The sequence below is a fragment of the Bos grunniens genome, chromosome 13, assembly GCF_055505025.1.
Source record: "Bos grunniens cultivar Pamir isolate PY7600 chromosome 13, Bosgru_T2T1.0, whole genome shotgun sequence".
Classification (NCBI taxonomy): Eukaryota; Metazoa; Chordata; class Mammalia; order Artiodactyla; family Bovidae; genus Bos; species Bos grunniens.
The window spans coordinates 21,213,132-21,235,341 of record NC_141177.1 but is presented as its reverse complement, the minus strand read 5'-3'; the positions used below and the strand labels follow the sequence as shown (position 1 = coordinate 21,235,341).

The window sequence follows — 22,210 nt, the reverse complement described above, 5'->3', positions numbered from 1 at the left end:
AAATCCCTTGCATTCCTATACACTAATAATGAGAAAACAGAAAGAGAAATTAAGGAAACAATTCCATTCACCATTGCAATGGAAAGAATAAAATACTCAGGAATATATCTACCTAAAGAAACTAAAGACATATATATAGAAAACTATAAAACACTGGTGAAAGAAATCAAAGAGGACACTAATAGATGGAGAAATATACCATGTTCATGGATTGGAAGAATCAATATAGTGAAAATGAGTATACTACCCAAAGCAATTTATAGATTCAATGCAATCCCTATCAAGCTACCAATGGTATTCTTCACAGAGCTAGAACAAATAATTTCACAATTTGTATGGAAATACAAAAAACCTCGAATAGCCAAAGCTATCTTGAGAAAGAAGAATGGAACTGGAGGAATCAACCTACTTGACTTCAGGCCCTACTACAAAGCCACAGTCATCAAGACAGTATGGTACTGGCACAAAGACAGAAATATAGATCAATGGAACAAAATAGAAAGCCCAGAGATAAATCCATGCACATATGGACACCTTATCTTTGACAAAGGAGGCAAGACTATACAATGGATTAAAGACAATCTCTTTAACAAGTGGTGCTGGGAAAACTGGTCAACCACTTGTGAAAGAATGAAACTAGAGCACTTTCTAACACCATACACAAAAATAAACTAAAAATGGATTAAAGATCTAAACGTAAGACCAGAAACTATAAAACTCCTAGAGGAGAACATAGGCAAAACACTCTCCGACATACATCACAGCAGGATCCTCTATGACCCACCTCCCAGAATATTGGAAATAAAAGTTTATTTATTTTAGATTCCACCTATAAGTGATTATCTCCTTGATTCTGGGCACCTCCTTCCTCCTGGGCCTGCCTCCTGGGGCAGACATCCTTCTATAAGTCTGCTGGTCTTTGAGGTTCCAAAGCTGCCCAGCCCCAGGGTCTAACAGCGGCTGGCAGCAAGCTTGCTACGTGGCAACCCCCCTGCACACGTAAGGTGAGATACTTTGGCAAAGGTCGTGTTTGCAGGGAAAACACTTGCAACCACAAGCAAACCTGCCCCTCCCTGGGTCGTTCCCTGGTGGACCCTGTGCACTGGGGAGCCTCATAAAGCAGTTTCCACATCTGCTTGGGGCTGCAGAGGGCTTGGCTGGGGGCTGAGAGTCTATCTGCCCTGGGAACCGCCTGAGGTAGGAACAGAGATGGGGCTGGTGCTCTTCCAGGGAGGAGCCTCGATTTTTCCATCTGTTCAATGGGGATGCTACTTCCAAAAGCCTTTTGCAGAAGGGTCCATCCCTTATCTTGCTATGGGACCCTGGGCAAGTGCCACCTCATTGGGCCTTAGTTGTCTATCTGAGCAGCAGCCCCCCACCCTGGTCCCACCTGACTCCTCCTCCCTAAGTCCGCTGAGCTGGGCTGAGTGGGGAGGGGCTGGGGACCGTGTGAGAGGCCTACGCTTAGGACATTTCTTCACCTGGCACAGGATAAGAGGAGGATGGGAAGCACCCCGGATCCTTCCCTGGAGGCTTCGGACACAAGGCCAGGCTGGATCCCTGGCATCAGGCAACACAGCGCTGGCCTTGGGGCACTGGGCCTAGGCTCCCTCCTGGGGACGGGACGCTGCCCTCAGTCTCCCCATCTGGGCATCCCCCCATCCTCCTCTGGCACAACTTGGGTCCTGCACCTGCTCCCAATTTGCTGCATGGTCCTAGGCAAGGCCATGTCTTCTCTGGGGCTTGGGACCATGTCCAGACCAGATGCCACCATGGTTGCTGAAGAAGCAGGCTGGGATGGGGATTCTTCTCAGAGCAGAGATGCAAAACCTAATGTGTTGGGGTGAGGGGTCACGGGCAGGGCTGGGATCGCCGCTCACGGTTTGCGACCTCCAGGTTGGGATGGGGTTAGCCACCCCGGGTGGGGCCATTCTGGACCAGTTCCCTGATGCTTGTCCCCACTCCAGCCCACAGATCCTGGGGGGAAGGGGCCAGGGCCACCATGCCTGGGGCGTGTGGGCTGGGCCTGCTGCTGGCACTGATGCTGCTGCCCGTGGTCAGTGCCTCCAGGCCAGGCACCGTGTTCAGACTCAACAAGGAAGTGCTGAGCTATGGTAAGAGGTGTGCTGTCAGGCTGTTGGCCATGTGTGTGTGCGAGAGGGTGAGCTTGGGCGTCCATGCCTGTAGGTGTGTGTACAATCCTAAATGTACCTGTGTATCTATGAACTCAAACCCCATGGGGACCTGGATTTCTCTTCTGCCATTGTGTCCCTGGGCCCCAGAAAGCGCTGCTCAACAAATGTTTATTCAGTGGCTGCATGAGCGGAGGTACATGCCATGCCCGCGTGCACGTGGCTGCCGTGCCCAAGCGATGTGAGGATGGGTCAGTTTGAATGGCTCCTTTTGCTTATATGTGTCTGGTGTGAGTTTGAAAATCCATGGAGATATGATGTGCCCACCTGCATACTTGAGGGTCGGGAGGGTGCCTAACCACTGGCACGTGCGCAAGGCCACGGCACACGCCTTGGGGTGTGTAGCTCTGTGGGCCTGCATCCTGGGATGTGTGTGGGGGGCTGTGTGCACACGTGTGCTGGGGAGATGCACACCTAGCATTGCACTCGGGAACGTCCAGGAGCTGGGCCCTCCCTGCTGGGCTCCCAGGGAGAAGCAGCAGCCGCTCTCTGGGCCCTTCTTGGCAAGGCGTCTACCCCATGTCTCTGTTCCCTCCTTCCAAGTCCCATGTGATCCTGGAGAGGGGGCCAAAATAAGGACATCCAGGCCAGGGTGAGACAAAAACTGCCCTGCAACTGCCCCTGGGGAGGCTTTTGGGATGCCACCAAGGTTGGTGAGAGGTCACAGGTGAAAGATCAGAAGCTCTTTACCCCAAGGCCAGACCACACTAGGATAACAACATGAGGAACTCAGGTCAGACAGTGAAGGGGACTTTCAAGGATTCTGGAACACAAATGGTTGTGGAGGCAGGTAGCTCAGGGAAGCAGCAGGGTCCCCCCTGGGGCGCATGAAGCTTTCCGGAACATTGTATCCGGACAGATGGGCAGACAGTGAAAGTGGTCAGTGATCCGTGTCAGAGTGGCATGAGGATGACCGCAGGCCCGCTCCCCTCCCCGTGCTGTGTGAGCCTCCTTTGTCCCCAGACAGCCCTCCCAGCTGCAGCTGCCTGTTCGTTCTCGGTGGAAACAAATAGCCAAGAACACACTGCTACACACCTCCTGCATGGCAAGGCTGGAGGCTTTTTCATAATACTGTGACATCCTCCCCATCCCCTCTTGCAAGCCCCAGGGTTCAAGCCCACATCAGGGCAGCACTATGGACGGAGTCCAGAAGCCCGGGTGTGAGTCCAGTTCAGCCGCAGTCAGGCTGGAGAGGGGCCTCGGAGCACCTTTATGCTCCAGGGTCTGTGGAAACCGAGGCCTCGAGGGACACAGGGGCTCCCCAGGTCCTCTGCCAATTCAGAGGGAAGTTCAGACTGGGCTCCTCCTCTGATGCATCCTTGCTGCACCCCAACCTCTCCTTTTAATTCTACTCAGGTTTGACTGTTGAATTAGCACCTCTGTCAGCCCAGCAGCCCAGGTGTGGGAGAAAGTCCAGGGCCTTGAGGGCTGGGTATCTTGACCCAGATCCAGCTTCTTCTTGCCTGGGTCCTCAACCTCTTGGTAAACTGGGTATAATATCGCACTGACATCACAGAATTTTGAGGAAAGCGAAAGCACTCAGAACAATGCCTGGGACAAAGGGAGCATGATAGGAGTGCTAGCCATTATAATTACAAATAGCCACGTGAGCTAATATTTATTGTGAACTGAGTGGGTCTTTCCAAGGACCCCATGTGACAGGCATCGTTTTTTTTGTTGTTTTTTTTGAGTGTGTGATTTGAACAAGGAAAGTTTAATCTATATTGAGAGCAAACTGGAGTAACAGGGAGTTGGCTAGTAAGAGTTAAGAAGAATTTAAAGAACACAAGCTGTTGTTGTTCAGTCGCTCAGTCGTGTCAGACTCTTGGCAACTCCATGGACTGCAGCATGCCAGACTTCCCTGTCCTTCACCATCTCCCAGAGCTTGCTCAAACTCATGTCCCTTGAGTTAGTGAACAAAGAACACAAGAGTAATAGATATAAGGGAATACCAGTACCCCTAAGGCTGAGATGAAGGTCCAAGAAGAACCACCCCATCATGAGGGCAGAGATCCAGAGATCTTAATGGAGATGGCAGAGCATTGGCTCCCTGTTGTTGCAAGGGTCACAGGGGTGTTTCACTGGGGATGCACTCTCTAGAAAAGACCCTGATGCTGGGAAAGATTGAAGGCAAAAAGAGAAGGCGGCAGCAGAAGATGAAATGGTTGGATGACCTCACCAACTCAATGGACATGAATCTGAGCAAGCTCCGGGAGATAGTGAAGGACGGGGTAGCCTGGCGTGCTGCAGACCATGGGGTCGCAAAGAGTCGGACACGACTAAGCGATTGACCCACAACAGCAATCCTTCAGGGACTTGGAAGTAGCAATTCATAGTGTGATGTCAAACCCTGGAACTTGCTAGGTGCCAAGGAAAACTTTCTGGCTGCCAATGGAGTTAAGAAACTGTCCTCTTCAGGAGTCTAGTGCACTTCCGTGTGTGTCTTGGGCCAATATAGCTCTTGACTGGTGCCTGAGATAAAAGCTGAGCAGCTGGTTCCCTAGATACTCAGTGTTATGGGCTCCCAGTAGGTACCTGGTAGGGCTAAAGAAAGGATATGGGGAGCAGTGACCTAGGCTGGCAACAGATCCATGGTGACTCCAGCATACATCACAGTTGCCCAAGTCAAGCTCTGGAGAAAGTGCAGGGGGCGGGGAGGTGCCAGATCCTGAGAAAGCTGACAGCTACCATTCTAAGCATTGTAGATTGATTTGCAAGGAAACTGAGGCACGGGGAAGCCGCACAGGTAGTGAGTAGCAGAGGTGGATTTGCACCTAGATTTTGAGGGGCTCCTGAGCCCTCAGCCTGCAAGAGAGACTGCTTCCACCCTCTCCCCGCAGGGCTGGGAACTGCTCCTTCTGCCTGTAGAAGGCCTTGTAGAAGCTCCCAAGGAGGTGGAAACTGATCAAGGCCTTGCAAAAGGGCAAAGGGTGTTACTGTTTTTGAGGAGAGAGTAGATACGTGGGATTTGGAAGGGCAAAGAGGAAAGACATGTCTGGTAGGGCCTGGTGGGGTTGTGCCCCCCAGGTGGCCCCCTGTGCGCCTGTGGACAAGCCCGCCCCTTCCAATCTCTGAGTTCTCCTCGCCCAAGGTGTGGGGCAGATGGTGGGCGGTGCGGTCTCTCTTGGCGGCTCCTGAGGACGGCCTGACCTCACCCTGCTCTGGCCCCTCAGCGGCTGAAGCCGGGAAAGCCCCGCTCCAGAATGCCCTGCAGGTCACAGTGCCGCTTTTCCTGGACGAGAGTGGAGGGGTCTTCCAGCCCACCAGGTGAGTGCTTCCCCCCCACCAGCTAGATGAGTGTTTCCCTCACCAAATTAGATACTCCCACCTGCCAGGTGAGTGGGCACAAGAGGCTACAGGAGCTGGGACCAGCCAAGGGGGTCTGATGCCTCTTAATTAGTAGATTTCTATGTACAGAGCCTAAGACTCTGGCTCCTAGGTCCCCAGGGCTGACAGGGCCTTGGATACTTCTTCCAAAAGCCTAACACTGAATCTAGACACACATGTGAGTCTAATATACCCCTCTCCATAAAGCAGAGACTCAAAGGCAGAGGCAGGTGGGAGCACCTCAGACTCAGATGCTTTTAGGAACTGGGCTAATTGTCCCCACCCAGTGGGAAACAGACTCACTATAGCCAAGACTCTGGACTTCCAAGAAAATCCACATGTATATCATGTATATATACTATACATGTATAGGAACTCATAATGTATGTACATACGTATATTCTTACAAAAAGCCATGTACTTTTTTTGACTGTTGCTAGCAGCAGTTTATTTCTTCATCACCGTCATCATCGTCATCAACAACAAACAGGTACTTTCTTCCTTCTGTGTATGTTGCGTTGTGAAAATGGGTGCTACACTCTCTGTCTATGTACAAAGTGTATAAATGTGGTATGCTGATACAAAGTTGAAGCCATTAAAAAGAGCTTAATAACAACTTCTTAGAGATAATTAAACCTGATCTGGGGTGTTGAGACAATTGATGAAGAGATTTATTTAGTTTTGCTTTTTTTCTTCTGATTTTATTTTTACATTTGTTATTATTTTTAATTCATTTTTAAAAATTGGAGTATAGTGGCGTCACAGTGTTGTGTCAATTTCTGCTGAACAACAAAGTGGATCAGCTGTATGTATACATATATCCCCTCCCTCTTGAACCTCCCTCTCCACCCCCCATCCTCCCCAGTGAAGAGATTTAGAAACAACACACAAACTCAAATATTTAGTAAAGGATTTACTTGGGAAGGAGTGAAAGCTAAACGTCCCATGCCATGGGCTGCTGAAGGGTTCTCTCAGTTGCTCCCGGTGGACTTTCCTTCTGCTCCGATCTTTAAATAGTGCTAAGCATGGCAGGCTCCATCGCTCTGTGCATTGTCACAGGAGAGCCCAGAACCATACCTGTGTATATAAAAATCAACCAAGTTTTGAATGACGGCAACTCTTTTTAAAAATGTTTAAAACTTGCAAACACTGGGCGGGTGAAAATGCAGCCGGTGGGGAAGCCCCCAGTTTGAGACCCTGGGGTAGGGCTGGGCTGATGATGTCGGGCCCAGGAGCATCAGTGTCCCGAGGTCGAGGATCCCTAAATGATTTGCAGTCTGGCCACACAGAGGCTCAATCACGCGATTGTTGGAAAACAGCGCCAGGAGTCCTTGTTTGTAGATGTGGGAACACATCCAGAATGGTTGTCAAGTGAAAAGAAGCAGGCTCTAGGTCAGCTTGTGTCCTAAGGAGAGTCATGGAAAGATGTCACCCAAGTGCTAACAGAGAGTGCTTTGATGTGACTTTTAACATTTGCCTGGAGAATTCCACGGACAGAGGAGGCTGGTGGGCTACAGTCCATGGGTCGAAAAGAGTCGGACACAACCGAGTGACTAACACATTCACTTTAACATTTCTACCACTTTGTAGTGCCCCACCTCCCACAACTAGCTACTGTGCTGGAGAGAGAGAGAAAAAAAGAAGACTTTTATTCAGGAAAAAAGAAATCATAGGTTAGCTGGACAGTGCTGAGCAATCGGAACAAGCAGCTTTGAAAGGAGTTGAGTTTTCCATTGCTAAAGTGCTACAAGCCAAAGCTGCTGACTAGAGGGGGATTTCTGCCTTCTGTGGATCCCATAGTTTTTTCTTTCCCTACCTTCCCAGTTTTCCAGATCTCCATCAGAAACTAAAATCCCTCCAAGACCTGAGTAATCATCATCTCACTTAATTCATGCCTAATGCTGGGGTGCCCTTTGCATCTTTTCCCTACTGGCAGGTTGGTTAACCTTGCTTGCATGCCCCCTATGATGGTGAACTCACTACCTCTTCCTCATCCCATAGTTTTAGTTGTCAGAGGTCCTTTATAAATACCAACAGTGTGGATAGGCTCCGCACACACCCAGAGCTGATGCCATGGTTTAACGGGGACTGCCCTGTCACTTTGACTCCTACCCTGCAGGATTCAGATTCGGAATGTCGATGTGTCCCACCTCCAGCTGACATTTGTTGCCGATTTCGGAATACGCTTGTTGGCAGCCACCAATTTTACTTTCAAGATCTTCCGGTGAGTCAGTCTCCTTGTTGGGAGTGGAAGGATTTTCAAGGACTCTCTGAAGGTAAAATGGAGGAAGGGGATTTAGCAAATTCCAAGATCCCAACGCAGACCTTCTAACTCTGTTCAGCACTCTCTCTCTCCAATGCCTTCTCTCCCATCCTCCATGGGGGGCGGGGAGTGAGACAGTGAGAGAATTTCTGAGAATCCAGACCCTGCTCAACAGTTATGCAAATGGAGAGAGTCATTTCACTTCTCTGACCCTGTTTCGTCCTTTATAAAAAACCCAAGCATAAGAAAACAAGCATGTCTATGGAGGTTTGAGGGCTTCCCAGGTGGCACTAGCAGTAAAGAACCTGCCTGCCAGTGCAGGAGATATAAGAGACACAGGTTCGATCCCTGGGTTGGGAAGATCCCCTGGAGAAGGAAATGGCAACCCACTCCAGTATCCCTGCCTGGAGAATCCCATGGACAGAGGAGCCTGGTGGGTTACAGTCCATAGGGTCGCAAAGAGTCAGACACGACAGAAGCGACTTAGCAAGCAATGGAGGTTTGAGTGGATGGATTCACTTTTATGATTAAAATTATATTATCCCTTTCGTGTGCAAGGCACCTGGTGCTCAATAAAATACTAGACTTGTTTCTGTGCATCAGTCACTATATATGCATTTAATTTTCAAACTGGGGGCTGAGTGTTCTTATTTTAACTCCTCTCTCCTGATACTACCGGTTTATGAGTGCTAGTGGGCCAGCCTTCAAGTAGGATGTTTTCACATGATTGTTTTCTAGAAAATTCAGCATAGCAGCCTTGTGAGATAGGAACCACCAATCTGATGTCCATTTTTACAGAAGAAGAATCTAAGGCTCAGTATGGGAATGACTGGCCCAGGGTCTCACATAAGAGGGTACAGGGAGCCAGAGCTCATGGCCATCTGATGCTATGTCTGTGACCCTGAGTGGAGTTTGGTGGTGTGCCCAGCCTGACCCGGGGGGGACCATCTCATGCTGAGTAGGGTCCCCACCTGTGTTAAGGGGTCAGCATCATACCTATTTTATGGCTGAAGGCACTGAAGTTCAGAGAAGGGAAAGGACATGCCCAAGGTCACACAGTGAGTGTGTGGCCAGAGCCCGTGGTTCCACCACTGCTCCGCACCATGTGACAACGCACACTGGCCATTAACGTCCTATTTGGAGAGGGACTCTGGGCTGGCAGGTGCAGACCCCTGAGTGGGGGAGGGGGTCTTGCATCTGTCACTGTAGGCTTGCTAGGCAGTGCCACCTGGACTCAGGACTGGTGTCCCCACAGTGACCCGGAGCCCCTGCACCTGCTGCTCCCCATAGCACTGCTGGCTGACACCTCCGTGGAGCAGGGCTCCATCGGGACCCCCGTGGTCAGCATCTCCAGCTGCTTTTCCATCTTCGACAAAGCCATCGTGTTTGATGGCCGCAACAGGTGGGTACTGGAGGCTGGGCTGCTGGAACCCGGACACGGAGGCTGTGGTGCTGTTTCTTGAACTTCCTACTTCATCCAATCCCGATGATGGATCCGAGGGCCGGCCCTGCACCTGCCCTGCCCCGTTGCCACCAGCATCATACCTATTTAATGGCTGAAGACACTTAAGTTCAGATAAGGGAAGGGACATGCCCAAGGTCACACAGCGAGTGTGTGGCCAGAGCCCGTGGCTCTACCTCTGCTCCGCACCATGTGACTATGCACACTGGCCATTAACGTCCTATTTGGAGAGGGACTCTGGGCTGGCAGCCACAGTCGGGACCCCCAGAGGGCTGCCCCGCCCTGAGGAGATGAGGAGTCTGAGGCCCAGGGAGGGGCTGGGACCCGCCAAGCTCTCCCCGTGAGTCAGGTGGCTGCTCCTGTTTTGGCATCTAAGGCTAACGGCCACTCCACCTCCCGAGCACCAGTGTGTGCTGGACACGTTCTGGGCCCTTTCTGTGAGTCATCTCACAGTCCTACCAGGTCGGTGGAGGCATTTCCCTCATTTTGCAAGAGAGCAAGTGGAGGCACAGAGTGGTTAAGTGACTTGCCTGAGGTCACCCAGCTAGCACATGGGTTCAAACTCGGCAGCCTGATTGACCCCACTGCTACGAGTTCCTCTGCTATGGGGGCTCACTTCGAGGTGGTTGAATATTTTAGCATCTTAAAAGGGAGCAACATTTACCCAAAGACTGGACGTTTTCCTCAGACAAGGCTTGGGTATAAATCTATTCCCACTTGGGCCCCCTGCTTAGCCTGTGTAACTCATGATCCCCCACGGTCCCTCACAGTCCTTGTGGGCAGGGGCTGCTCATGGTTTATTGATGGGAAAACAGAAGCCCAGAGTTTGATGCCGCTGAGAACATTGGTGCCTTTCTCCTGCCTCCCCAAGAGGCCATTCAGCAAAGCTGGGCCATGCCTCATGTCAGCGTGTTAGGGAACCAAGGAACGGTGACTTCTCATGGATCCCCATTCTGAAACATTGACTCAGCCCCCCGGCTCAGTGAGGAAGGGATTGTAGTAGGTTTGCCACAGAGAAATGGGGCCCATGCAGGGAGCAGACCTGGGTCCCGCCAGCCACAGCCCCGCCTCACTGGGCTCAGTGGCCCTGAAGCCAGCTGGATGTAGTCAAGTCCAGCCTTCACAACACCCTCCGTCTCCCCACTCCACTTGGCCTCATTCTTGGCCACTTCCAAATCTTGGGACCAATGGCCCCTTCTTGGTGGCTCGGTGTCTTCCACTGTGGGGTCAGTCATGCTGGTTCCATGCCTGGCATGTGGCAGGGTGTGGCGTGGGCACAGACTTTTCTCTGGCACCCTTGGCTTTGGGGAGAGACAGGCCCCTATGGTGCTGACCTGGGCTCAGGGGCCCTTTCTGGTCTCCTCCTCAGCACAGCACCCGCGATGCTGGCCCCGCTGCAGAGTCACATCACAGCTGTGCTGAAGAGCAAGGTAAAGGACCTGCCAGAGCCTGCAGGATGGGGGGGGGGGCAGCAGCGAGTGAAGAGGGGGGTCGCAGGCAGGGATTGTTAGTGCTCCTCCTGTGGCTCCTCCACTTTCCCCAGAAGGGTGGGGAGGAGGCGGGGCTGACGGTCTAGTGCAATGACCTGGCGGTTGTGGGGCTGCAGGGGAGGGAGGCTCCTCCACTCAGACCACCCCAGTGCCATGTGGAGTGGAGTGCTTTCAGGGCCACGTAGCTTCTGAAAAGAGAACACAATGGGAGTGGATGAGGGCCTGGGCACCAGGGGTGGATGTGATCCTGATCCCCTCCTTCCCAGCTGGGACCTTGGACAAGTCGCCTGGCCCCCGTCTGCCACTCCTTCCACATCTGTAAGGAGAGAGAACCACTGTCCCTATCCAGCCCCTGGTGGGCAGGCTGTGGGGCTGAGTGCATTACCACCTGTGCAGTTTACAGCAGTTTGGGGAGAGTGAGCATTGCTGTGAAGGCTGCTATGTTAGCTCCTGTCATTGCGGGTGGCCAACTTGGTGAGCAACAGTGTCCCAGGGGCCAGGGCCCTACTCTCCCTCCCTGCCCCTTCCCACCCACCCTACCTCCAGTAGTGGCAGTAATGGAGACCAAGTCAACCCACTGTGTGCCATTTCACACCCTCAAGAGGCAGGCCTCAGGACCCCCACGCTACAGATGAGAACACTGAGGCCGGAAGGCAGAAGCCAGTATATTCCTCTCTGCTCCAGTAGTCAAGCGTGGATGTGAGGGCTGGGCCATATAAAAGGCTGAGCACTGAAAAATTGATGCTTTTCAACTGTGGTGTTGGAGAAGACTCTTGAGAGTCCCTTGGACTACAAGGAGATCAAACCAGTCAATCCTGAAGGAAATCAGTCCTGAATATTCTTTGGAAGGACTGATGCTGAAGCTGAAGCTTCAATACTTTAGCCACCTGGTGTGAAGAACTGACTCATTGGAAAAGACCCTGATGCTGGGAAAGATTGAAAGCAGGAGGAGAAGGGGATGACAGAGGATGAAATGGTTGGATGGCATCACTGACTTGATGGACATGAGTTTGAGCAAGCTCCAGGAGTTGGTGATGGACAGGGAAGGCTGGCGTGTTGCAGTCCATAGGGTTGCAAAGAGTCGGACACAACTGAGCGACTGAACTGAACTGAACTGCCTCTTGGCCTCGCCTCACCAAGTCCTCCCTGGATCAGCTATGACCACCCCCGGCCTTGCAGTCTCTTCTCTGCCCCACCTTCTGTCACAGTGGCCTCAGCTTAATCCACTTCTGGTGGCCCACTGGGCTGGGAGGACTCCAGCCTCCCTGGCCCGGCTTGCTGACCGCAGCCCGCGTCCTCTGCAGGGAGCATCGTCCCATCAGCTGGGCCTCTGGGCTGGTATGCAGCAGGCTGCCTGCCTCCGTTTCCTGGGCCTGGTTGTGGCCACTCCCGCTGGACCCCACAGCCCTGCTCTTTCCTCAGTGCCCACAGGCCCAGCGTCCCCTCTGAGTCCCCAGGGCCCAGAGGAGGTGCTGGAAGAGGCCCACTGGCTGGTGGTGGAAGGAAGGGCTCCCAGGCCTTGGTGTCCAGGTTGGGAGAGTCTTCCAGCCAGGGCCTCTAGACCCTCCCAGCCTCACCCTCTCCAACCTTGAGAGCCGCCTCTGTCTTTCTGCAGCTGTGCCTGAGAATCTCCAACCTGGTGCAAGGCCTCAATGTCCACCTGGGCACTTTAATTGGTAAGACCTGGGAGCCTGGGGAGGGGGCTGGGGCCTCTGAAATCCTCTGAGATCCCCATGACCCTTCAAAGACCCCTCCTTTGCATCAGAGGTGACTTCTGGGAGATCAATCATAGGATGTCTGGACAATTATTGGTGGAATTTGGAAGTCTCCAAATTGTAGAACCAAGTCTTTGAATATTTTGTGTATGTGTGTGTGTGTATGTGTGTGTGTGTGTGTGCACGTGCACACATGCGCGTGCCCTAAGTCACTTCCATGGTGTCCGACTCTTTACGACCCATGGACTGTAGCCCACCAGGCTCCTCTGTCCATGGAATTTTCCAGGCAAGAATACTGATGTGAGTTGCCATTTCATTCTCCAGAAACAAGCCCCTGACAGGTCTTCAATTTACAATATGTAACTAAAAGCGACAGAAGTAGGTCAGCTTCATCTTTTTAGTGGTATTTATCAGTATTGAAGAACCATTGGTAATTACTCACCCATTCCCAGACTGATCATAGAATGCACCCTCTTGTGACTCGGGAGGAAATCTGTGCGCAGTGAGCCCCGAGTAAATCCAGGGCATCCTCTCTTTTTTCACAAACCCGTTTTTAAAGCTGCTTCTGTTTGAAGTGCACCTTCTTGTACCTGAGGACTTTCTTTGCCTGGGACTCTGGAGTTTCTCCTGTGTTGCCATCACTGACTTTTCGAAATCCAGAGCTGTCTGTCAATGGCAGCTGCCCTAGGCCATTGGTTGGTTCTGCCTTTGAGTTGGGGGTTGTATCTAACTCCTTACAGAGCCTGGGACAGGTGTGCAGGGCGACGTACTGGCGTTAAGCCAGGAAGGATGTTGGGCAGGGTCCACGTTTATCTGTAGTGACTTCTTCAGTGAATGTTTTTATATCAGGGTAGCTCTTTGGTTTTCTTGGGCAAATTTTACGAGGCTGCGTCGTTATCTCCAGTTTGTAGATGGAAAATCAGAAGCTCTGAGTTTAAAGTCTCAGCATGGTACCAGCACCCTGTGTGAATCAGCTCACCTGGAGTTTCTCCTCCTCACACATCCACCTATTGTCCTGTCCACACTTCACAGCCCAGCTAGAAGTCTGGGGAACATTTCTTGAACTCCTCCACTCTCCTCATGACCCCAACCCCAATATTACCTTAACAGGAGGTACTGAGAGGCCAAGGAAAATGGACTTGGAATCAAAGGATATGAGTATGAATTCTGGCTCACTTGCTGTGTGACCTTAGGGAAGTCACTCCATCTCTCTGGGCTTAATCATTCCATCCAAAAATAAGAATCAAAATTTCTACTTTTCCAATGTGTTGCTATCATACAAGACAGCACAGGTTAGGTGCCTGGTATGCAATAAACTCAATAAGCCTTAGTCTCTCCCTTCTCCCTTCAGAGGGACTGTCTTCATCAAGATGCCTTGGACCCGGGTTCATACCAAAGATCAGCTCTCGCCCTGGTCTTTGCTTCCATCTTGCCTTGGTCAGGGGATGTTTGTGCCTGGAATGACCCTTCTCCTTTCTGATTTAGGGTCTTTAGTCTTCTGCCGATTGGGAAAGTAGAAACCCAAACTGTTAGAATGGTGTCTTAGAATCAGCAGGTTGTGAGCAGCTGACTCTTGGGTGTGCATTTTGCAACTTAAATTTGCTTACTCATGGGCCTTTTCATGCCTCTTTTCTTGGTCTGGGTCTGGCTAAATGAGGTGTGCGGGCATGTGTGTGCTCAGTCACTTCAGTCATGTCTGACTCTTCGTGACCCCATGGACCCCATGGCAGAGGAGCCTGCTAGGTTCCTCTGTCCATGGGATTCTTCAGGCGAGAATACTGGAGAGCTGCTCTCTCCATTCATCTCATCCTCTCCCTCTTTGCCTCCACCTTGTCCATAAGTCTGTTCTCTATGTTTGTGCCTCCACTGCTGCTCTGCAAACAGGTTCATCAGTAACATCCTTCTAGATCCCACACACATGTGTTAATATACGATATTCACTTTTCTTTCTGACTTACTTCATTCTGAATAATAGGCTCTAGGTTCATCCACCTCATTAGAACTGACTCAAATGCATTCCTTTTTATGGCTGAGTAGTGTTCCATTGTCGGAGAAGGCAGTGGCACCCCACTCCAGTACTCTTGCCTGGAAAATCCCATGGATGGAGAAGCCTGGTGGGCTACAGTCCATGGGGTCGCCAAGAGTTGGACACAACTGAGCTACTTCACTTTCACTTTTCACTTTCCTGCATTGGAGAAGGAAATGGCAACCCACTCCAGTGTTCTTGCCTGGAGAATCCCAGGGACGGGGGAGCCTGGTGGGCTGCCGTCTATGGGGTCGCACAGAGTCGAACACGACTGAAGCGACTTAGCAGCAGCAGTATTCCATTGTATATATGCACCACAACTTCTTAATCCATTCATCTGTTGATGGATATATACTAACATATGTAAACAGATAGCCAATGAGAATTTGCTGTATGACTCAGAGAACGCAAACTGGGGCTCTAACCTAGAGGAGTGGGAATGGGTGGGACTTGGGAGGGAGATTCAAGAGGGAGGGAGCATATGTATACCTATGGTTAATTCATGTTGATGTATGATAGAAATCAAACCAATATTGTAAAGCAATCATCATTCAATTAAACATAAATAAATATTAAAAAATAGAATACTAAAGTGGGTAGCCATTCCCTTCTCCAGGGCATCTTCCCAACCTAGGGATCAAACCTATATCTCTTACGTCTCCTGCGTTTGCAGGTAGGTTCTTTACCAATAGTGCCACCTGGGAAGCCCAGCTAAATGAGGCATTGGTGGATAATGCTGAGTATGCCATCTTTTATTCTGCACCCTGGTTTCCTTCAGGCCTCAGCCCTGTGGGTCCAGAATCCCAGGTCCGCTACTCCATGATTGACACCCCTACCATCACCAACGACTACATTTCCTTGGATATCAATGTAAGTGCCTCCTACTCCACTCAGAGCTGGGGCCTTGTTACCTCTGGAGTCCTTGGTGTTCTGCAAGATTCCTAAAGCAGCAGGAGAGTTGAGGGGAGAGGAGCTGGGATGGCATTCCAGGAGGGAGCATGGCATGTAGGCAAAGGGTGAGGCTGACAGCATGCGTGGCATCTTGGGGGTGGGTGCACCTCACAGCCCAGGATCTGCCATGGAGCCGCCTGCCTACTGAGGCTCCGCTTCTGTTCTCTTCCTCACCCTCAACTCGACAGGCTGTTCTCTTCCTGCTGGGCAGACCCATCGTCCTGCCTGTGGATACTACTCCCTTCGTGCTGCCACAGCACATGGGCACCAAGGGTGCCATGGCAACCGTGGGCCTCTCCCAGGACCTGTTTGACTCTGTCATCATGCTGCTGCAGAAGGCTGGTGCACTCAACCTGGACGTCACAGCGCAGCTGGTGAGAGCTGGTCCTTCCGCCCTGGGCACGTGGGGCAGGAGTGCCCTGTTGCCCAGCTTGGGGAGACCCTGCTGAGGCCAAATCCTGAGTGGGTGGGGCAGTTGAAGCTTTGGGGCCACAGGGTGGCTATTGTAAGGGTTAGACAGAGGGGTAGGGTGGGGATTAGACAGAGGAGTTGGGATCGAGAGACAAGAGGTGGTCTGGCTTGGGGAGTGACTGTTCTAAAACCTGTCGTGTGTTGGGAGTTGATTTCAGAATTCGAGTAACAACCCGCTGAACACCTCTGTGCTGGGCCAGTTCATCCCCGAGGTGGGTGATGTTTCTGGTCATTCCAGGGGCTGAGACCTGGGATCGCGGTGGGAGGTTCTCTGGGCTCTAGCGTCTCGGCTGGCTCATATCTGCTCCTAGTGGGGTTCAGCATCTGCCTTTCCATCTGCACATCCTCTGTCTTGGGGTGGCCCCTCCTTCGGCCCAGGCATCACACCATTTCCTCCTCTCCGTGCAGCAGGCAAGAAGTGCCTACACTGTCTCCTCTGCTTCCTTCCCCCGATCCATCCAAGTCCAAGCTCGGGGCTACCTCCCATGGGAGGACTAGACCCCTTGTCTGGTCCGGGAGCCTCCTTGTGCTCCCATGTCCTTGAGCTACCCTCCTGGCACAGATCACAGGTTGTGACTGTCTTCATGTGGCCACCCATCAGCTGGGTGTCCCCGAGGGCGGGAGTCAGGGGTGGACCCACTTCTATGGTCTGGGCACTTACAGCACAGCGGTAGCTTGATCAGGATCTAAGGAATGATGAGTGAAGAGCCCACCCAGTCTTTGCCCCCATGTGCCCTCCTCCCTCTCGCCCCTCTGCTCCCCAGGTGGCCCGTCAATTCCCCGAGCCCATGCCCCTGCTGCTCAAGGTGAGGCTGGGTGCCACGCCCACAGTCACGTTCCGCACCAACAACGCCACGCTGCAGCTGCAGCCCTTTGTGGAAGTCCTGGCCCCGGCCTCCAACTCAGCTTTCCAGTACCTCTTCTCCCTCAATGTGGTGAGTGAGGTGGGCTGGATGGCGCTGGCCAGGAGATGGGCGACTCTCACGGAGGCCTCACTTCCTCCCACACGCTTCGCTTTTTATCCACACTGGTGTCCTTGCTGTTCCGTCAATGTGCCAAGACTTTCCTGCCTCAGGACCTTTGCACATGCTGTACCCTGTGCCTAGGACACACTTCCCCTTACTCTTGGCAAGTCTAGCTTCTCCTCACCGTTCAGATCTCAGCTTGAATGCTGCAGTCTTCCTCCAGGCAGGCTGCTAGATCCCCCATCCCTCCACATGCCACTCTGCCTTTGTGACACCCAGCACTCTCTGAAAGGATCTTATCTGATTTCTTTGGTTGTTGTTCACCTCCCCAGCGGCCTGTGTTCCACAAACACCTGAATGGATGGGTGTGGGTGGGAGACTGGGATATCCGGTGGCCAGCTGAGAGCTCCCACATGGTTCTGTGCCCTTTGACCCTGCTCTCCCCATGTGCCCAGGCAGTGAACCTGAGCCTCCAGCTTTCTGTGTCCAAGGTGAGGCTTCGGGGGACCACATCTGTGCTGGGGTAAGTGAGGCCTCTTGGACCCAGCAGCCTCAGTATGCTCCTCTGAGCAATGGGCCTGCAATGGCCTGTCAGAGTGTCAGTCAGGGGAGCTTGGGACGCAGCTGGTGTGTTAAACAGGTGAGAGGCCCCATTCCCACCCCTCCCCTCTGGCTTCCCTTTCAGGAATGTCCAGCTCACCGTTGCCTCCTCCAATCTGGGCTTCATTGATGTGAGTATGGGGCTGGGGTCTCCAGAGACCCCCTCGCTGGGTGGGGCAGGCCCTGAGCCCGGGGAAGGGGAGTGTGTGCCCATGTTTCTCAGGCCAGCAGTTCCTGGGGGCCTGATGCTGACACGATCCTGGGAGCAGCTGGGCTCTGCCTGAAGCCCGGACTAGGGTGACTTGCCCTCATCCCTCCTGCTAAACCTCTGTTGGTTGATCTGTCTCTGTGTTCACGTGTCTCTCCTGGCCCCTTGCCGGGACGGGCCCATGGTCCCCATCTCCCTGGCTTCATGGCTGCAGACCAACCATGTCCAGACACTCATGGGCGAAGTGTTTGAGAAGCCCTTGCTGGACCACCTCAATGGTGAGCTCTGCCCTCTGCCCCATGTGCCCCTCTGGCCCCTTCCACCCGCATGCTGCTCCAGGCTCTATCTCGGCCCCTTCCTACATCCCAGGCTCAGAGGCTAAGAGGGTGGCTTTGAGAGTCCTGCTGCCTGTGTGTACATCTTAGCTTGGCTGTTTAGCAGCTGTGTGATCTTAGTTAAGTTCTGTTTCCTCCCCTAACCTCAGTTTTCCCTTCTATAAAGTGGGTATAGTAACAGCAGTTCCCACCTCCTGAGTATCTGTGGACCTCAGTGTCATGATGCATGTGAAGACCTCAGCGCAGGGCTGTCTTCAGGTGGCACTTCATTACTGGCTGACCTTGATTCCTCTTTTCTCTCCTGCAGCTCTCTTGGGCATGGGGATTGCCCTCCCCCACGTGGTCAATCTCCAGTACGTCAACCCTGAGATTTTTATCCAGGAGGTGAGAGCCTTTCAGTGTGACCAGAGGGGCCTCCTTCATCTTTGGAGGGAGGCTGGGCTTGGGGAGGTTGGGGGTCACTCCTCTCCCTCTCTTCCTACTAGAGCACACAGTGGGGTCCAGGGTCAGCCAGGCCTAGGAATGCCCCCCGGCCCAGACCATGCCATGAATCAGCTGCAATGAGATGGAAAATTCTAAATGTAAGGAGACATTGGAGCAAAGGTTTCACTCACCCTCATTAAATATCACACCAGGTCACACTCAGTGGATTCAGACCAACTGTGCCGTGACTCTGTGCCCTGGGATAGGCACAACCCCTCTGGAGTCTGGGGAAGGATGAGAGAGGGAGTCTTTCCAGGGTTGTACACAAACCTCCACAGGCCAGATGGTACGAGGGGATCCTGACCCTTCTAAAATGATCCAATGTTGGGATCAGACATTGTGGGCCCAGGGTGACATCCTACCATTTCTTTCTGCTTCACCTGAGCTACAAAAGGGCAACATTCTTCCTAATTCATTAAATAAGACGTGCATGGGGCAGAAAATGTAACCAAGGTCCTTCAAGCCCAACATCTGTGTCATTTACACTCCCTAAGAGGGACTGGCTAAGGGCTTTCAGGGAGGATGGCCTCCTTGCTTGAGAACTATGGTCCCAAGGCAATTGGCAGGTAATAACTTGCTCCCCAAGAATTAACCATCAGCACACAGGGGAGCAGGGCTTTTAGTGGGAATTTCCCCCAAGACTTCCTTTATCAGGCAAGGTCAGTGGCTGACTCACCTTGGCATTCCCAAATCCAGCCACTTGGGACTGAAGTCAAAGGTCCCTAGACCAGCACTGCCCAATAGAACTTCCTACAAGGATAGAGGTCTGCACCATCCAAGGCAGTGGCCACTGTCAGCCACTGGGCACAGGTGACTTTTGGGCCCTCAACATATGACCAGTGTAACTGAGAAGGTGAATTCTAAATCTTACTTAATTTTACTTTGTAAGTGTACAGTAGTCTCACCTATCTAGAGGGAGACACATTCCAAGATGCCCAGTGGATGCCTGAAACTGCGGATAGATAGTACTAATGGGTGGGAATCACACACAGCGTAGATCCACTGGGCCAAGGGATGACTCACATCCAGGATGGGATGAGTAGGATGGCATGGGATTTCATTATGTGACTCAGAATGGCATGGAATTTAAAGCCTATGAATTATTTATTTCTAGAATTTTCCATTTGATATTTTTGGACCATAGTTATACTTGGGTAAATGAAACCGTGGATAAGAGGGGGTAACTGTAATTAGTCAGGTGTTAATGGCTACCCTATTGGACCATGTACAAGTTACACAAAGACAAGGACTGGTTCTGGTTATTTTTCTGCTGGGTTCCCAACACCCGGCACAGGGCTTGGGTCGTAGTAGAGGCTCAATGAAGATTGAAGAAAGAAAGAGAAAGAGGAAGAGGAAGGAAGAAAAAAGAAGGGAGGGAGGGCGAAGGAAGGAAGGAAGGAAGGAAAAGATCAGTAGGCCCCCAGGAAGTTTCTGCAGTGCAGTGTAGACAGTAGGGGACATTTGGTCGGGGGGGGATATGCCTGATTTTGCTAGAGAGGCTTGGACTTGGAGAAGATACTCAGTGGTCTGAACTCCAGGTCATAAAACAGAGGTGGTCCTGACCACGTATGAAGCCTGAATCAAGCTCAGCTCCACACTGAGTGCTCTGCCTGTGTGATCTGGCTGCATCCATCTATCAGTAGCAGCCTTGCAAAGTGGATGCTTTACCGTCCACGAGAGTCAGCAGGAAACCGAGGCTGGAGAGGCAGTGGCTGCGCTCGGGACACGCAGCAAGAGCGGCAGAGCCTGAGCTAGAGCCAGGCTGCTGGGCAACTGGGGCCCTACCTCCCCCGAGCGGCTTCTCACCTGGCCCATGGCTGTGTCTGTCTTTCAGGGCTATGTCGTGGTGTCCAGTGGACTCTTGTACCAGCGCTGATGTGGGACCACTGGGAGAGCTGCTCTGGGGACACTTTGGCCTCAAGCCTCTTGGGAAACTGAGTCAAAGCCACACTTTCATCACCACACTTAGTCATCACCACCAAGTTGGTTGGCCCAGCTGGGCTGCTACATCCCATGCTGCCCCCTTCCCTCCATACCCCCTTCCTTCCTTCATCCCGTCCTTATGGGGAGCAGATAGCTCCTCCAGGCTGTATAGATCTTGCATTAAACACCTTCTCTTGAGCTGCAACTTCCAGCCAGGCTTGGCAAACTCTTTGCATACTGCAGGCCAGTTCCCTACATGCAGGGCCTGGTCCTGTCTGTCCCTGGAGCCCCCAAAGCTGGCCTGGGAAAGAGAGAGGATGTGGCCATGTCCCTGCTGACCATATCTGTTGACAGCATCACCTCCTAGCCCAGGGGAGCAACGTGGACGAGCTGAAGTTGCGAATGCCACAATGGCACTTCAGGCGTGTGCCCTCACCTGGCAGCATTTCTTCTCTCAGAATCACATCCCATCCTTCTCCTAGAACCTCATGAGCCCTGAGAGTTCTGTGGGCAGAGCATGCAGTCCCATCTCACAGAGGCAGAGATTAGGCCCAGCGAGGATGGGAGTGTGCCCCGAGTCTCCGAGCTGGGGGATGGCAGATGCCCAGGACTGCCACCTTCCTAGGATTCAGACCTAGATGCCCAGTCCTCTCTTCCATCACCAGCATTCCCACCTGGGGTTGGACTTTAGGTCATGAGCCTCAGGTGACAGACACTCACTGTCTTCTCCAACAGCTTCTCCATCTCGGTTTATGCGGCTCACAGGCGAGTCTTTGTTCAAGGGAGGCAGGATCTGCTTCCTGGGCCTGTGTCAGACACTGACCATGTCTTATTCCTTTTTGCTGTGAAACCTCTTCAACCCCAGTGGGTCACAGGTGACAAGATGACTTAGGGGAGGCTGAGGGGTGCAAACGCTGGCAGGATGAAGCCATGTGATTTTTCTCTTTCTGATAAGCTAATCTTTTAGCCAGAGATCATATTCCTTCCTTCCCAGATACACTGGATTCAGGTTATGTTTATGTTTCTCTGGGGAGTAAGGGTGTCCAGATTTCCAGCATCAGTAAGCAAAGCCCTTGGGACAGCGGTACACTAACCTTCCCCCTGTAATGGTTATAAGTTCAACCCTAAAGGCCCTGAGTGACAGGCCGAGGGGCCTGGAACAAGCCCGGAGTGTTAGTGGGAGGAGGTGGGGGTGGTCCTGAAAGCTGGAAAGGGCCAAGCTATAAAATTCCACCTCATGATTTCGCCCAGGACAGTGAAAGGTTGTTGTTGAATCATGCGAATACACCGGGATTCTTGGCCCCCGGAGGAGAGGAATTCAATCCGGGGCCAGAGACGAGGCTTGATCGCTCAGAGCTTTTATGTAATGAAGTTTTATTAAAGTATAAAGGAGATAGAGAAAGCTTCTGACATAGGCATCAGAAGGGGGCAGAAAGAGTACCCCCTTGCTAGTGTTAGCAGTGAAGTTATATACTCCAAAGAATGTCTGGAGGTTGTAAAGACCTCATCAGACCTACTCCCATAATTTACATTTTAAGATAATAGAAGGTTGAATCCAAAGACTGTCCTTAGGCAGGATACATTATTGTTATATAACCCTAAGGAATGTGGAGAAAAAAAAAGTTTGTCCTTTCTTCCTCCTTGAGAATTCCAGACCCCTCTCTCCTTGGGGACCCCTAGACTCCTTATCAACCTGCCTAGGAACTGACTCTCTCAACAGCATGGCTTTTATTTCATCTGGTTGTCTGGTGAATTAATTCACGAATCCTACTTTAGCAGGTCTTTACACAGGCTCAGCC

The 22,210-nt window shown here is 52.0% G+C and overlaps 1 protein-coding gene across 1 annotated transcript; it reads left to right on the top strand.

Annotated features, from left to right (window-relative positions):
* The first annotated feature begins 1,949 nt into the window (after positions 1 to 1,949).
* On the top strand, positions 1,950 to 20,364 carry BPIFB2 (BPI fold containing family B member 2). Its single transcript, XM_086335179.1, has 15 exons — positions 1,950 to 2,114; positions 5,366 to 5,459; positions 7,639 to 7,743; positions 9,038 to 9,184; positions 10,614 to 10,674; positions 12,350 to 12,410; positions 15,254 to 15,345; positions 15,615 to 15,800; positions 16,056 to 16,109; positions 16,662 to 16,836; positions 17,322 to 17,385; positions 17,548 to 17,593; positions 17,885 to 17,948; positions 18,313 to 18,389; positions 20,323 to 20,364. Exons 1-15 carry the CDS (start codon positions 2,003 to 2,005, stop codon positions 20,362 to 20,364), a joined length of 1,380 nt encoding a protein of 459 aa, XP_086191305.1. The 5' UTR covers positions 1,950 to 2,002.
* Positions 20,365 to 22,210: the final 1,846 nt, after the last annotated feature.

Coding starts and splice junctions, on each gene's coding strand:
- BPIFB2 (XM_086335179.1), top strand. CDS start 2,003: ATGCCTGGGGCGTGTGGGCTGGGCCTGCTGCTGGCACTGATGCTGCTG. Junction 9,185..10,613: donor GTGTTTGATGGCCGCAACAG/GTGGGTACTGGA, acceptor TCTCCTCCTCAG/CACAGCACCCGCGATGCTGG. Junction 15,346..15,614: donor ACATTTCCTTGGATATCAAT/GTAAGTGCCTCC, acceptor TCAACTCGACAG/GCTGTTCTCTTCCTGCTGGG.